General features: G+C 32.5%; 1 protein-coding gene and 1 pseudogene across 9 annotated transcripts; one reads left to right on the top strand and one right to left on the bottom strand.

Annotated features, from left to right (window-relative positions):
- Window positions 1-3,316: 3,316 nt before the first annotated feature.
- Window positions 3,317-6,824, top strand: LOC130957530 (protein LNK1-like; annotated as a pseudogene).
- Window positions 6,825-7,299: 475 nt separating this feature from the next.
- Window positions 7,300-14,354, bottom strand: LOC130957922 (chloride conductance regulatory protein ICln-like). Of its 9 annotated transcripts, XM_057884775.1 has the most exons (11): window positions 14,244-14,354; window positions 13,171-13,514; window positions 11,289-11,370; window positions 10,529-10,798; window positions 10,166-10,339; window positions 9,944-10,067; window positions 9,742-9,856; window positions 9,593-9,652; window positions 9,444-9,503; window positions 9,256-9,341; window positions 7,300-7,510 (listed from the first exon to the last, which is right to left on the bottom strand). In XM_057884775.1, the coding sequence occupies exons 5-11, from the start codon at window positions 10,324-10,326 to the stop codon at window positions 7,439-7,441; spliced, it is 678 nt and encodes a 225-aa protein (XP_057740758.1). In that variant the 5' UTR covers window positions 10,327-10,339; window positions 10,529-10,798; window positions 11,289-11,370; window positions 13,171-13,514; window positions 14,244-14,354; the 3' UTR covers window positions 7,300-7,438. The 9 variants fall into 9 exon arrangements, with proteins under 9 accessions (XP_057740758.1, XP_057740757.1, XP_057740756.1 ...); XM_057884774.1 differs by lacking the exon at window positions 14,244-14,354 and having other exon boundaries at window positions 10,166-10,349; window positions 13,171-13,563; XM_057884773.1 differs by lacking the exon at window positions 14,244-14,354 and having other exon boundaries at window positions 10,166-10,419; window positions 13,171-13,562.
- Window positions 14,355-15,021: the final 667 nt, after the last annotated feature.

Below are 15,021 nucleotides of genomic sequence, written 5' to 3'. Positions count from 1 at the left end.
GATAAAATTAACCCAAGAAACTCTATTTCTTGTTTTGCTATTTTTGCTTTCTTTTTGCTAAGAACTAATCCTTTTTCTTTACATCTTTCTAAAACTATTAATAATTTTTGAAGATGATCTTCTTTATCTTGTTTTATAAAAATTAATATATCATCAATGTAAACTAGAATAAATTCATTTAACTCTTTTAGATTTTTTTCCATAAATCTTTGATAGATACCTGGGGCTTGTTTTAATCCGAATGGTAAAACATTCCATTCATAGAGCAATACACTTGTTGATTCTTTTGTTGGGCAAGTAAAAGCAGTTAATTTCTTTGTTTCTTCATCTAAACGAAGTTGGCAGTATCCTGATTTTGCATCAAGAGATGAAAACCAAGTTGCTCCTTTAATTTTTTCCAAAATAGAATCTTTTCTTGGAAGTTTATGAGCATCACCAACAGTTGCTTCATTCATTTTCTTATAATTAATTACCATTCTTCGTTTTTCCCTTTTAATTTCATTGTTGTTTTCGACATAAAAGGCCGAAGCCGCATGAGGACTTTTGCTTAGTCTTATAATTCCTTTTTCCAAAAGATCTTTACATTCTAATGAGAACTCTTCTCTATCTCTTGCAGAATAAGGAATTTTATTTGGAACATTTATTTCTTTTGTAGGATCTTTTAATTTAATGCTTATTAATTCTTTATTTGTATTTTTAACATCTAAAGGATTTTCAGCGCAAGTTTCATCCAAAAGTTCTTCTATTTTTATTTCAAGATTATTTTTTGGGATATTTATCTGAAAATATAAATTTAAATAACATGTTTCTAATATAGAAAATATTTTAAATTTTAAAATCTTATCTATGGTAGTAGTTGGTATCTTTATACGTTTTGATTTTTTATTTATTGAAAAATCGTGTGGAGCTTTTAAAACTATATATGTTAATTCTTGAATGAATGGATGATATAGCTTTAAGAAGTTATTTCCTATGATAAAATCCATCCTAGAATCTAACATATATATGGATGGAACAATGAACCTATAATTTTGAATAAATATTTCAGCCATTTCTGCTTTTTGGTTAATTTTATGTATTGATTTGTCAGCTATTCTAACTCTTAATGGTTTCTTTAATTTTTTCCAATCAAGTTTTATATTTGTACTAGCAAAGCATTGTGTTGCTCCAGTATCTATGAAAGCATTTATAAGCTTTTCTGTTATTTTTATAGTAATAAATGTGGCATTATTGCTCAGTCTCTGAGTCTGTTTCTGAGACATATTCAAAAATATAGTCTAAGTTATCATCTGATTCTTCTAATGGTTCCATGAAACAAGATTTAGCAATTTCTAATTGTTTGGTAAGGTCTTTTTTATCCTTCTTTTTTGGACATTCATTTGCATAGTGTCCTTCTTCTTGGCAGTACCAACACTTACAATTTTCTTTTTTATTTGGGCAATAGTCATTTTTTTATTTTTTATTTTTATTGTTACTTCTTTTTCTAAAATACCTCTTTTTTCTCCAATTTGGATAGTATTTTCTTTTTCTAAATTGATATTTTCGTTTTCTTTGAAAATTTTTATTAAGACCATATTTTTGAGGTATTTTTTCATTATCTTGACAGCAAATTCTAATTATATTTTCAAATCTTTTTTGAGTTGCTTCTTGCATACAACGTTCTTTTATTTCCTCTCTTATTGTAGAGGTTGCTCCTCCAAAATTATTTTCAATTGTTCCTCTATTTATTTCTCTTATAAATCTTCCCATTATAAATTCATTAGCAGGGTATAGAAGTTTTGTTATATACATACTAAGATAATGATTTTTATCTTCTTCTTTTAGTTTATAATAATGTATTCTATATTCACATATGTAAGATTCCACATTACATAAATCATATATTTGAATATTAGCTAAATGATTTTTCACTTCTTGATATTCTTTATTATAGACTTCTTGTCTATGATCTATAATATTTTTTCCAAAAAATTCTTTATATAGAATCATCATTATATGTAATATCTTATCGTAAACTGTTGTTTTTGTTCCTAATTCTTCTATTATTTGGTTTTCTATTGATGTCATATAATCTCTTACAGTTTCTTTAGTATGAAATCCTATATAATTCCAGATATCTCCTCCAGATAATTCACTAAGTTTTGGATTAGTAAAGGCTTCTAATAAGAAGGAGTTCAACCAGTTCTCGAAAATTTCTTTTTCATTCTTTTTACAGTCTAAATCGAGCATTCTTTCTCCTTCCGTTTCCTGGATTTTAGGAACGTACTTTGATGATATTTTTGTATACTTTGAATTTTTATTTATAAATCCCTTTTTAAAAGCATAATTTTCAAACCATGTTTCCCATTTAAATTGAGATTGATTATCCTTAGATGTTCCAACTTCATTTTTTACTTATATTGGAACTGCTGGTTCTTCATCACTTGAATAATCTAGGATGTGTTCTTCATTTTCTATATTTTCAGAATTTACTAATTCTTCTTCTATCTGAAATTCTTGTTCCATAATATTATTTTCTTAAGCCATTTTTAATTGTTTAAAAAGCATTGTAACTTCTTCTAATTTTTCTTCAATATTCATAATTTCAATGGTGGTTTTACTTTTAATTTTGTTATGTTGGCTATATTTTGAATTTTTTCTTCTTTAGGATTCTCTTTCTGAAAGTATTTATTTAATATTTGTTTAATTTCGTTTATATTAGGTTCCTCTTTTTTCTTATTTCTTTGAAAATTTATGGATACTAATATTTCTTCAACCATATCTACTATAAAATTTAATTGTGGGTTAAAAGTATGATAGAGATGTGGGGAATCATTTCCATGGTAGCATTTTTTAGAAATTCTATGTGAAATATAAGTTTTTTTAGGTTTTTGAAGTCTTTCAATAAAACTTATAGTAAAATAAAGATTTTGAAAAAAATCATTTTGTATTGATTTTAAGAATTCGGTATCATTACAATTAACATTAGTTAAAATCATTAGTTTTTGATCTATTAATTTTGATAATTTAATTATTTCTTCTCTTAAATCTTCTAATTTACTTTTTTCCATTAGGTGACGCTTTTCTTATAAAATGCTATGGTTTTAAGTGTTATGTAGTTAAAAGTGTGGCTTTAGAATGTATGGTTGAGGTTTTGCCACGTAGGTGTCTTTAGAAAAAGTGGTTTTTGGAATCTTTATTTGAGTGGTGCCTTTCATCTAAACCATTAAAATCAACCAAATCAAATTAACGGTAAAAAATAAAAGAACAAAGTGACAAATATCCCTAAAAATTTATATTTTGGACAGATGAATCTCTAAAGAAGAAAAAAGTATCAATGAAGTCTTTTACGATTGCACATGTGGACAAGTTAGTTCATATTAAGACTTTTTATTCTAGTCATAGGGGCTAATTTGGAAGTAATGTGTCCAGATCTACTATCCTGAAGAACTTTATTACTATTTTATTCTTTATGGATTAATATGTCCGAAACAAATTTTTAAAAATCGGACAGATCATTAAACCGTTCTAATTATTAATTTGCTGGTTTATTGGTCTAACTGAAATTGGTTCAACCAAAATAATTATTTTATAATAAAATAATAAATATAAATAAACATACTAAAATATAACATTTGTTAAGCTTGTTGATATTGATAATATACTCCAATTTAGAACAAAAATGGCAAGGGTTGAAGTTTTGATTTAGACTTTGATACTATGTCAACGACCATCTCACCTTATATATCTAAAACTATTTTAAAAACTTGCACTCAAGGAAATCACCTTATATATCTAAAACTATTTCAAAAACTTGCACTCAAGGAAATCTATAAAACTGGTGCCTAAAGTTATCATTTATAAATACACAAACTTACTCATATTATAATGCACAAACTTACTTAGAACAAAGTTTTAACTTAAAATATATTTCTTTTAAATACGCAAAACTACTACTTCCCTACATATGCATTCTTGAATATCATATAATGACATATTCACAATCTGAACTTAGGTTCTGTTGACTCCACCCTTGTCTACTTTGCCGTTAAACTGAGTTGAAAACATGAAATAAATTTATAGATAAATTCTAGTTTTTATCCCTGCCAACCCAAATTTCAGCACTTCTAAATTCTATTAAAAGCTCATATATTAATATATAAGGTTAATTATTAGAGCGTGATCCTCAAAATCTTAGTAAAACAATATAATTTCGATTCAGCAACATTAAACCAAGATAATCCATATTGATCAGCATCATGCCATAATCCATATTGTTCATGTCATAAGAATTTTTTTTTCTGATTGGAGTTGTACCTAATAATAAGAAGGGAAACTATATTTTTTTCTTGGCTAATTGATTGTATTACTCTGGTTAGTAATGTAAATGTATGTTTTGTAGCAATTGAAAACTGGTCTAGCTGCATCCTCTATTTCTTAAGATTAATGTATACTGTCTCTTAATTCGTAATTGTATATGCCAGCCTAATTGTATTAAAGGTGCAGGGTAAGTTATCAAAGCCATCAGTTGGAAAGAAAAAAAATGGCTACCTAAAAAATGGTGATTTCATTTATCCCTATTCTCAGATGGAGCAATATCCACATCTGAAGCAACCCTTTGGAGTATCATCTAGTGCAGTTACTTCTCAGGATAGCATCCATAAAAATACACCAAACATGGATTTAGATTCTTTAGGATGTGTACAGATGCGGACTCCCTTAACTCACTGAGATTATAATCATACTCCAAGTTACACTTCCCTGCTTTCAGCTTTGTCTGGATCAAGGTCTGAACATAATAAACAACTGTCTCCTTTGAAGAGTCCTCATGAAAAACCTTTGAAGGCTGCTAGCTTGGAAACAAATGATCAGAGAAAAAATTATATAATTGTTATGATGCACGACTGTTAAGTAGAGGTATCAAAAGTGAAAATATGGCTAGTCACATGACATCGCTTCCAAGTCCAGGTTCAGACCAGCGGGTAGGTCATCAGTTGGAGGAGTTAGCATTGGATTTTTACAGGAAATTGATTCTTCAAATGCTCAAGAAAGCCCATCCATGAGCTCAGCTTTGGATGAAATCTGACTTAAAGCAACTTACTTTCGGCAACTCCAACAAGACATGGATCAGGTATTTGAATATTTTCTGATGCCGAAGTTTGTTCTTGTGTTTTTGCGATAGTGTCTCCTAGGCAATGAATTAAAAATTAACATGTCATGCATTTAACTTATGGTTTGTCATAATGAAAGATTTTATCGTGTAGGTGTTAACATAGCATCCTAATTATGCTTAGCCATGTGGATGCTGGAAATATGGTGCTTATCCTATTTTCAAGTATTATAGTCTGAATTAAGTTGGTTGTTACTATGGGTGGTGAGATACGGAATATATTGAAAAAGATGGGAACAAAACTATAAAAAGGGAAGAGAAAAAAGAGAATGTCCCATGTTGTGAATGCTAAGAAAATCTTATCTATCTACCCTTGTTGAAAGTCTTCCGCTTCATTGATTATAAACTTATAATCAATTCACTTGAATGCAGTTGGATATAAGAACTAAACTATGTATAAGGGACAGTTTGTACCGATTAGCTAAGAATAATGAACAAAGACATACAGATGCAAATGTGAATGGTCAACTTGGTGATGATATTGAAACCCGAAAAGCATTAATGACACAGGGTGCAGACAGGTATCACCTGCATTATTCATTCTTCATAATCAGATATATATTTTCGTGGCACTAAACATTCACTGCATACACATTGACATGTTGTTCCCCTAGAGTAGTTTAGTTATCTGCTCATCCTTGCACTTACTTTGTACTGTAGAGTAGTTTTTATTTTATTCATGAGAATGCTATATTGATATGTGAAAAATAAAATATTGATGAATATGTGAACTGAAATAACACTAGGTAATAGGACAATATCATTTGTAACTAATATTGAGAATAAATTTTCAGATATAATATCGTTAAAAAATATTTATAGTCCATTCTAGATTTCTAGATCTTAGCTTCTAATATATATGGAATATTGGTGTTTTGCTGAAAATATTTAAAACTGGTATAACACTTTACTCTATTCAGGTATATTGGGTTCATGGATGTGGAAACTAAAACAAATCCCATTGATCGGTCTATAGCACACTTACTTTTTCATAAGCCCTCAGATGCATCAATATTTTCCTGTAATGATACAACTCCTTTTAAATCGGGTTCCATGGTATGCTTTTATGAATGATTAAAATGCTTATCAAATGTTAAATATTTTGCGCGGCCATAGTTCTCATGTTGTGGTTTGAATAAAAGATACATGCAATCCACCAGTAATGACTGAGAACCAGGTTTGCCAGAAAGGATCTTCGGGTGGAGTAAAAAAGAATCCCTTAGCGACAACACCTAGTGAAAAGTGAAACTAGCATTGGCTATTTGGCCTTAGCCTGGTGTACAATGTTTTTCTTTCAAGTAAGTCATCGTATCGTGTACCATGTATTTATTGCAGGCTTACTCAGATCCCCTTGTTTCTTAACTGCTGATTTTTTTTTTGTTTCTGATATCATAAATACTGATGACCGATGTATAATTTCCCGATCAAGATTAGATGGCAGATATGACAATGTAGAGTAATGCTATTTTTTCAACTTTTTTTGGGTTAAATAAATCGTTAAGGATATAATTTTATTTAAAAAGTGATTATGTTGCAATTTGCTTCTCAATTACCAATTGGTAGTACGACTTTTATGAATGGTGATATGATCGATGATATGGAATATCATAGGCATATGGCACTGAAAACCTCTCCAGTCACCGCGGCCTTCAACACCGAATTAATCGAAAATTAATCAACAAATTGATTAGTCTAGTTTAAGTCAACCTATACGAAGTTGATACTAACTTTAAAATGACACATTTTTTCCCATTTTATTTTATAAATGACATTTGATTGTTTATTTAATTTTAACGGTTAAACATTGTTGTTAATTAAAAATAAAATACAATAGGATAATGCTGTTATTCAGAAATCAATATTGTAATATAATAGGAAATCTGCAAGTTTTGTGATTTGTAACCATCATTTAGCCATTGTTAGTATTTTTAATGGTGTGAAATTTCATCTAATGATATGAGATTATTTACTTTTCTCTTGATGGTTAAGTGCTGACCAAATTTTAATAGAAGTACTGGCCTCATAGACTTTCTCTTATTTAAATTAAACCAATCATCAACCACGACTTAACACAAATCTACTCACAGCTCACCACTAAGAGGGGGCTTAATATTGTTACCCTAACACTTTCAAAGCACTTTCATCATTCTAAACATGAAACAAAATTCATTAGTCGCGCATAATTGTCCATCAATTATCAAAAGTATATAATCCCCTAATTGGATTTTCATACTAATTTACATAACATAACCAACAGTTCATATGCTATGTTCGGCTAAACACAGCCACTCAATTATGGGTGCCATCCTCACCGTGCTCCATCTCTTCTGCATCCTCAAAACGCTGATCGTTGATATGAAGCTGCAATCAATTAAACTTAATATAAATAAGGGATAATTTTGAAACAAATTTAAAATCTGGTACTGAACATGGGTTTCTTATATAACTGATCGACAATTTGCCATAACCACTCTTCTTTCCTCCCCGGCTCCTCTACCAGTTACTTCGGAAATAAGCAAATACAAAATCATCAATATGAAGCATTAAAGCCTCACAAGTCATGAGAATAGATAAGGATTCCGGTACAGAGAAACACATTACAAACTCCTTAATATTTAATAGATTATCATAAAATGCAATGAATTTTACATTAATATTCAGGTCATGCCTAAGGTTCTCCTTTAATTAGAATTCACAAAAGGGTACTTGATCCAAATAGTATATAGTAACCTAATTTGTTCTAGATACTAAAAAAAAGTAAGGAAACAAAACAAAACAAGGTTCATGATGTTTGCAATAGCAACAAACATTTAAACAATTTAAACACAACTGACGTCTTCTCTCCTGACCTAGTCTCTCCCTATATCACAGACCATTCAATAACTGTAACAAACCAAGAGGGACAAAATCGAAATCTAACTCCTTTTAAATTTACTTATAAAAGGAGGGGAAAACACGTAACTGATTAACAACTTCAAATTGTTGTTATTCCACATGTTTAGGGAAGTAGTTAGAATTTTGATATTATAAATAAGAAAGCTGAAAAGCTTTTAGGCAGGGAATAAGTGGAGTGACTATTTAGTGGAGTGTTTGGCCTCTCGAATGCCAAATTAATCTTTTTTCATAACTCATTCTTCATCCTTCTTTTCTGAATAATACTTCTTGAGAGTGTCACATTGATACCTCAACCTTTCTCTACCCTAACTTCTATCTTTCACGCCTTACTACTCTAATTGTTAATTATATGCTACTGTACCTCTTGATAATCTGGAATTAATGAGGAAACTCTTTAACAATAACCTACAGTGCTGAAGTGGCAGAACTAAGAGTGTCTTCGAATAAAGCATTTGGAGGACGAAATGTATTCTCTAAGAGGCTTTTAAATTCTTTCATTGGAAATGCTGTTTGGATATTAATAGAAAGAATTTTACAACTTACAAAAGTATCTTATAGAGTAATTTTGTTTAGTTTAAATAAAGAAATTAAAATATCCCATAAGAGAGGGAATTCTCAAAATTCTTCCATTATCTCTTCTTTTAAAACTTGATGGACAAAAAATTTGTTCTCAAACTTGATACATATATATATATATCATCTTTTGTTGTTGCACAAACAAGACATTTCAGAATTACATCAATTTAGTTACACAATATTTTAAATTCTTCAAAAATTTTAAAATACTCTATCCAAACAACACTCTAAAGGATTTTAGGCAAGAAAAGAATGAAGTTCTAGTTTGAATGTGTTAAAACAGAAAGCAAATGATAATTATTCCATATTAAGAGATGAACAATTAATCTGCAAGTTTTAAAATTGATTCAAGAGACTCAGTAGATCAAGACTCAAGCATAACACCATATAAAAGGAAAAATAAAAACAACCACCAAAATGAAAGAGAAAGCACAATTAACAAATAACCTAAAGTATCCATAACTGAATTTACAGAAACTTTGAAGGTTAGACATAAAATAGTAATAGACAACTTTTAAGTATCCATAACTGAATTTGCAGAAACTTAATCACAAGAGAAGTTGCAGGATTATATGTCAGAATGTGAGACTGCACAAACAAAAGTGGATAGGGAACTATGAGGAAGAGCAACCAACCTCAAGTACTGTACGAGCTAGATCATGATGTCCATTTGACTGACCAAGAGAGTTCGGTGGATTAGCAGAGATATAACCTTCTTCCTCTGGGGGAAAATGAAAATCTTTAGCAACGTAAAAACTAGAACAATCTACGGGATCAAACCTTTCCAAATTTTAATAAACAAGGTAAAAAGCCCCACATATACCTTCCTCTTCCCCTTCCATCTGATCAGCACTGAAAACCCAATCATGCTCTTCTCCTTCCTCTAAAAGAATAATATCAGCACAAACAACTCAGAAAGGAGTAAAAAGTAAAAACAGAGTATTAATAACAGTATGGGAGGTTAGCGCTAACCATCATTTGGTTCTGGATTAAGCTCTGCACACTCACAGAATACTTGAAACAAAGTATCCACTGCAAAAAATACATATAAGCAAACCCCGGAGTAACAAACTAATAATCTATCAACAAGAAAAGTACCAAAGTGTAAATTGGTAACATACATTGAGAAGGATCAGAGGGGATAAGCCTCATCTCTGTGATCCTGGATAAATCCTGTATGTCACTGGATTCAGAGTCGGAGCTTTCGGAACCATCCTCTTCAGCATTAGTGTCAATCTTCAGGAAGCGCCCTACTAGTCAGAGATTTGAAAATAACAAAACGACTAAACTGTAACACATTAATTAAGAAATAATAGGTGATACCTGGGTGTATAAACAAGGATAGGGGTAGGCATCTGGGTCTCTTGAGACGGCATGGAGGGAAATAGACAAGAAATCAATAGCATATCCCTTGGTGTTGTCTACATCGCTGAGCCATATCACTTGCCCGCAACAAAGTCACCAGATTGTGATGTTTAGTAAAATTGAGTATGTAACTGGAAAAGGAAGGAAAGAGCTATGGAAAATAACAAGTGATTTAGTTACTTGGTAGTAATATAGAGTGTGCCGGAGGAGATGGGAGGGAGGTTGGCAAGCACAAGGTCCACACCACGCTGCATGTGCATGAGTTCCTCCCCATTCTCAGTGTCCAGGACAGGTTGTCCATTATTGTTTCTCTCAGTGAAGTTTCTCAACCCTAAACCCATTTTATCACCGATTCTGCAAATATCTATTGACTCTTAGAATGAACTTCAGCTTAGCTATTACGGTTGCACACGGTTAGGTCAGCTCAAGCTCACCTTTTGTTAACAAAATCAGACTACAATTTCAGGAATCACACACACACAAAACACAGAAATATAAATTTATACAAAAGAAGTAAATTTATAATTAAAAAAAAGGGCATACTTAAAGCGAGAACAGGAGAGGCAGCGAAGCAGATTGGGAGGCAAGGGGAGAGAGGCGGAGAACAGAGAGGAGCAGCAGAACAGAAGAGAGGCGACGGCCGAAACTGGAATGCACGGCTAGAGGAGGTGACGGCAACGGCAGAGCTCAGCGGACTGGAGTTGAATCAAGCCTTCAAGCTCAGGGGCCCGGAAGAATGGTGACGGCTGGGCCTGACGAAGACCGGAATGGCGGGCTGGTGTCGCTGGAGGAGGATGGAGGAGATGTGGAGAACTGGATATTCACAGAACACGAATCCTCAGGATTTAGAGTTTTTTTTTTTTTTTTTGAATCATCACTGCATTTTAATTTTCTCATCATCTAACTTTTTAGTAACAAATTCATCACAAATAAAAATTATAACAAATCCAGAATGAGTAACACACTGAAATATAGAATTAATCACAAAATTGAATACAAAGAAGATAATCTTATTGCAAATACAACTTCTGCGTAAATGCGAGTAATTAATCAGGCAAGTAGTTAATTGCACTGATAGTAAAAATTCATACACCCAGAGAAGACAAGTTCTGTAGTTACAAATTCATACAACTGCAAACAAACAAAAAAACCAAGAGAAGACAAGCTGCAAAAGGGCACCCATATAGAACCCATTACAACAACACATAAGCGAACAGAGAAGATAGGATTGAAGAGGAGACCACAAATTGAAAAATGACGCGAAAACAGCTGCTACGAAGACGAAGGTTCGACGGCGACTAACCTTATTCGTGGTGGGTTCAACGACGAAGAGGCAGCGACAAAGCAGGGGCTTCCGCTAGGTTCTTCGATGGTGGTACAGAATCCTGTGTTTGACAAGGGAAGAGAAGAGACGAAGAAGTTAGCACAAAGGACAAGCTTGAAATAATTAATTTGGATTGAGGGTATTTTTGGAAGAAATTATTAGTTAAATTTCAATCTCTATCTCCAAAAATTTCTCTTTTTAAAAAATATTGAAAGAACTTAAATTTTGTATTTTGGTAGGCTAACAAACATAATACTGAGACTGAAAATTAGTTATTGAGATAAAATACATATTAAAAATGAGAAACAATATTTGTATTTGTGTATAATATATGGTGTTTACTGATTAGTTTTTAATATACACATGATATTTTAATTTTATATGAAATTAAGACAACTAAAAGCATAATAAGATGACTTGAGTATTGAATCAGTGATGGCAGAATAACTATTCACTATTTAGGATTTTTGGATCACAAAGTGATCAAAATTAATTAAATTATTTCAACTAAGTAATCGAGTACTTCTATAAATTAAAACACTTCAAAAGTAAGCAGAGGGAGTTTAATAATTTGAGAGAGTAATTTGAATATAAATAATTAGCTGATTTTTACCCTTCATCTAACAAAATTATATAAAGTGTTACCAAAAGTTCACCAACATATACGAAAAGTAAGGTTCTTTATACACGTGGAATATTATATTTACATTTTTTATTTTTTTTAAAATATCCAATTCGGTTTGTAAAAGATTTGTAGTGAAGGCCATAGTTGTAAGAACCGAACCGGTAATCAAACCGGCTAGGTTACTGGTTCACTGATTTACTGGTTCAACCAATAAATTACTGATTGAACCGGTAAAACCAGTTTCACGTAACTAAAAAATATAATACCAAAGGTATAAAACAACAGCTATTACAAAATACAAATTCACATCAATTGTTCAATATTGGGAGCATAACCTATTTCCAACAATTCAATTCAAAGGGTTCCTGTTGGGCAAGACAAAAGCAACCATATATGCATTCACTAAAATCTGTTTTGGACATAAAACCAGTTTTGCCCACATGTTTTCAAGCCTAAATCTGCCAAACGATTTAAATTATGAGCAAGATTGGTATCTAAGACAAACAACCATGAGAAATTGATGAATGGATAACAAGCACTTAACTCACAAGTAAAATGGTTGCATTCAACTTGAAAATAACCATTTAATTCAACACACATTTAAAAGCAACACCATAGTAGTTCAACAGCAAATAATTCGACAAAAAGACTCAGAGTCACTACACTAAAAAGATGCACAATGGCATAATAGTTCAACAGCAAATAACTCCGACAAAAATTGCTAGAAAATCCAGCAATCCTTCTTCTAAAGCAAACAGGCATAATGGCATAATCAAAAATTTAAAAAAAAAAATCCAGCAATCCGAGAGAGGAGGCAGTGGACGGAGAGGACGCGCCGACGGCACCCGACGAAGCAAGGAGCCGCGGAGGGTGGTGTTTCTGATGGTGTATCGGCTGAAGACATTCTAAAGCAATATAGAATAACAATGGTATAAAATAGCAGCTATTACAAAAACAATGTTACATAATCCATATTTCCATATTTTCATATCCAGCAATATAAATTCACAGCAATGTTACATCAACAAAAACTACCATAACCACTACAAATCTGAAAAAAAAAATCAACAATCTGCCATCAACTAGTTCAACAATATAACAAGTTATAACTCAACAATATATACATAATCAATAATCTCCCATTAACCTATCAGTTATTCACTCCCTTAATCAAATTAAAATCCAACTAAATAACTAAAAAAAATAGAGAACAGATTTCATAGTTTGGAGACCAACCTGGATGAGGCAGATTCTGGCGACAGAGAGGCAGCACCGCAGCAGCGACGGAGAGGCAGGTCCGCTGCAGCGACGGAGAGGCAACACCGCAGCAGTGACGCAGGAGACGCGATGACGACGACAAGATACGCGGAGCCCCGAACTCGACGTACTCAGACACACTGTGAAGCCAGCGAGACGGAGCAGAGGGAGAGAGTCTTCGAGACTGAGAGAGACTGCGAGGAAGCGTGTTGGTGGACGAGGGGAGGAAGAAGACAACAGGCCGGCGGTGAGGTGAGGTGCGGTGATCAACTATGTATGGTGTGATGAGCAGCTGAGGAAGACTTGAAGGACTGCCGTTTTGGCTTTTGGGGATTTAGGGTTAGGGGGGAGAGGGCAGGGGGGTATTCGAGAGAGTGAGAGACATTCGTTTTGAAACGGAAAAAAAAAAGGTTTTCCAAACCGGCCGGTTACACAAAAACCGCCGGTTCCTTGATTTTTATCAAAATCGGACGGTTCAAACCAATTTTATCCGGTTCTATTTCTTGTCCAGTCAAAATGACTAATCGGACCGGTTAGGTGACCGATTCATCGGTTTTCCGGTTAAACCAGCCGGTTCGTCCGGTTCTTATAACTATGAGTGAAGCACTCTAATTTCTAGAAAATTTTATTTACTAAATCGATTTTTAATATTTGAAAGAACGGACAATTTGTGTTAAATGTATACATAAAATGTATGTTTCATTGGTCACATCTACCCTTTTATCAATAGAGATCTGTTTCTGCTAAAAGAAATTAACTCACATTTTCATTTTTTTTTTTGGTAGAAGGAAAGGATCTAGGGTTCAAAGCAAACTATAAAACAGAACTAAATATCAAGTTAGGGGGCATTGAAACCCCTTTGGCATCATCATTCAGGAAGAACTTTGAGTTCCTCCAAGGGTTGATCGACAAAAAATTGAAAAAAAAACCTTCATCCTCTTTTGCAGAACCAAAAAAACCCATGCTTCACAACAACTTACATGAAAACAAAGCCCTAAAAACCTATTTCATGAAATCAATACCCAAACTCAAAATAGCGGAAAATATGTTACCTTTGATCGTGTCTCGGGTGAGAGTGGTTTCTCTAGGATCACTTTTCTGCTATGCGTGTTGAACGAACACTTGATCCAATACTTGAATGTTCACCTTCAGCTTCAGAAACACAAATTGGATGAAAATGGAATACAATATGACAATATGTTCAGTTATCCACTTTCATCTTCACCTTTTTACTGGGACTCTCCTAGGTTACCAAAATGCCAACAGTTAAGAGTAGGGGTAAGATTTTTATATAAACTCAACCCTATTCTATTCGCGAGGTAAGAATATCTCAACCCTAACTTTATTCTTTTTTTAATTCGTGGGTATTCGATTTTATCCACAGATTATAGAAAAGATATACTATTATTATATAATTTGATGATAATTTAAAATAGAACTGATTTTTATATAAAAAAATATTAAATTATCAATTAATGATTTTTTTTAGTGGCCAAGAATTTTTTATATTTAGTGAGAGATTTTTAGTTCAACATCCACTTAAAACATATTTTTATATACGTATATAAAGTGCGGGTTGGTCGGGTAGAATTGAGACTCAACCTGCACCCTACCCTATCCGCACGAAAACCTTACCTGCACCCTACCCTATCCGTTGCGGATCGGGTTGGCAACCCTACCCGACCGGGTGAGATCGGGTTGGGTACCCACGAATAAGGTACATATTGTCACCCCTAATTAAGAAAAAACACGAACTTGACTCTTATGCTTTTATTTTATATTTTTTAATAATATTTTTAAATAAAAATTTAACCTAATCGCCAAATAAAT

This window comes from Arachis stenosperma, chromosome 10, assembly GCF_014773155.1.
Source record: "Arachis stenosperma cultivar V10309 chromosome 10, arast.V10309.gnm1.PFL2, whole genome shotgun sequence".
Taxonomy (NCBI): domain Eukaryota; kingdom Viridiplantae; phylum Streptophyta; class Magnoliopsida; order Fabales; family Fabaceae; genus Arachis; species Arachis stenosperma.
This window is presented reverse-complemented; position numbering and strand designations above follow the sequence as displayed.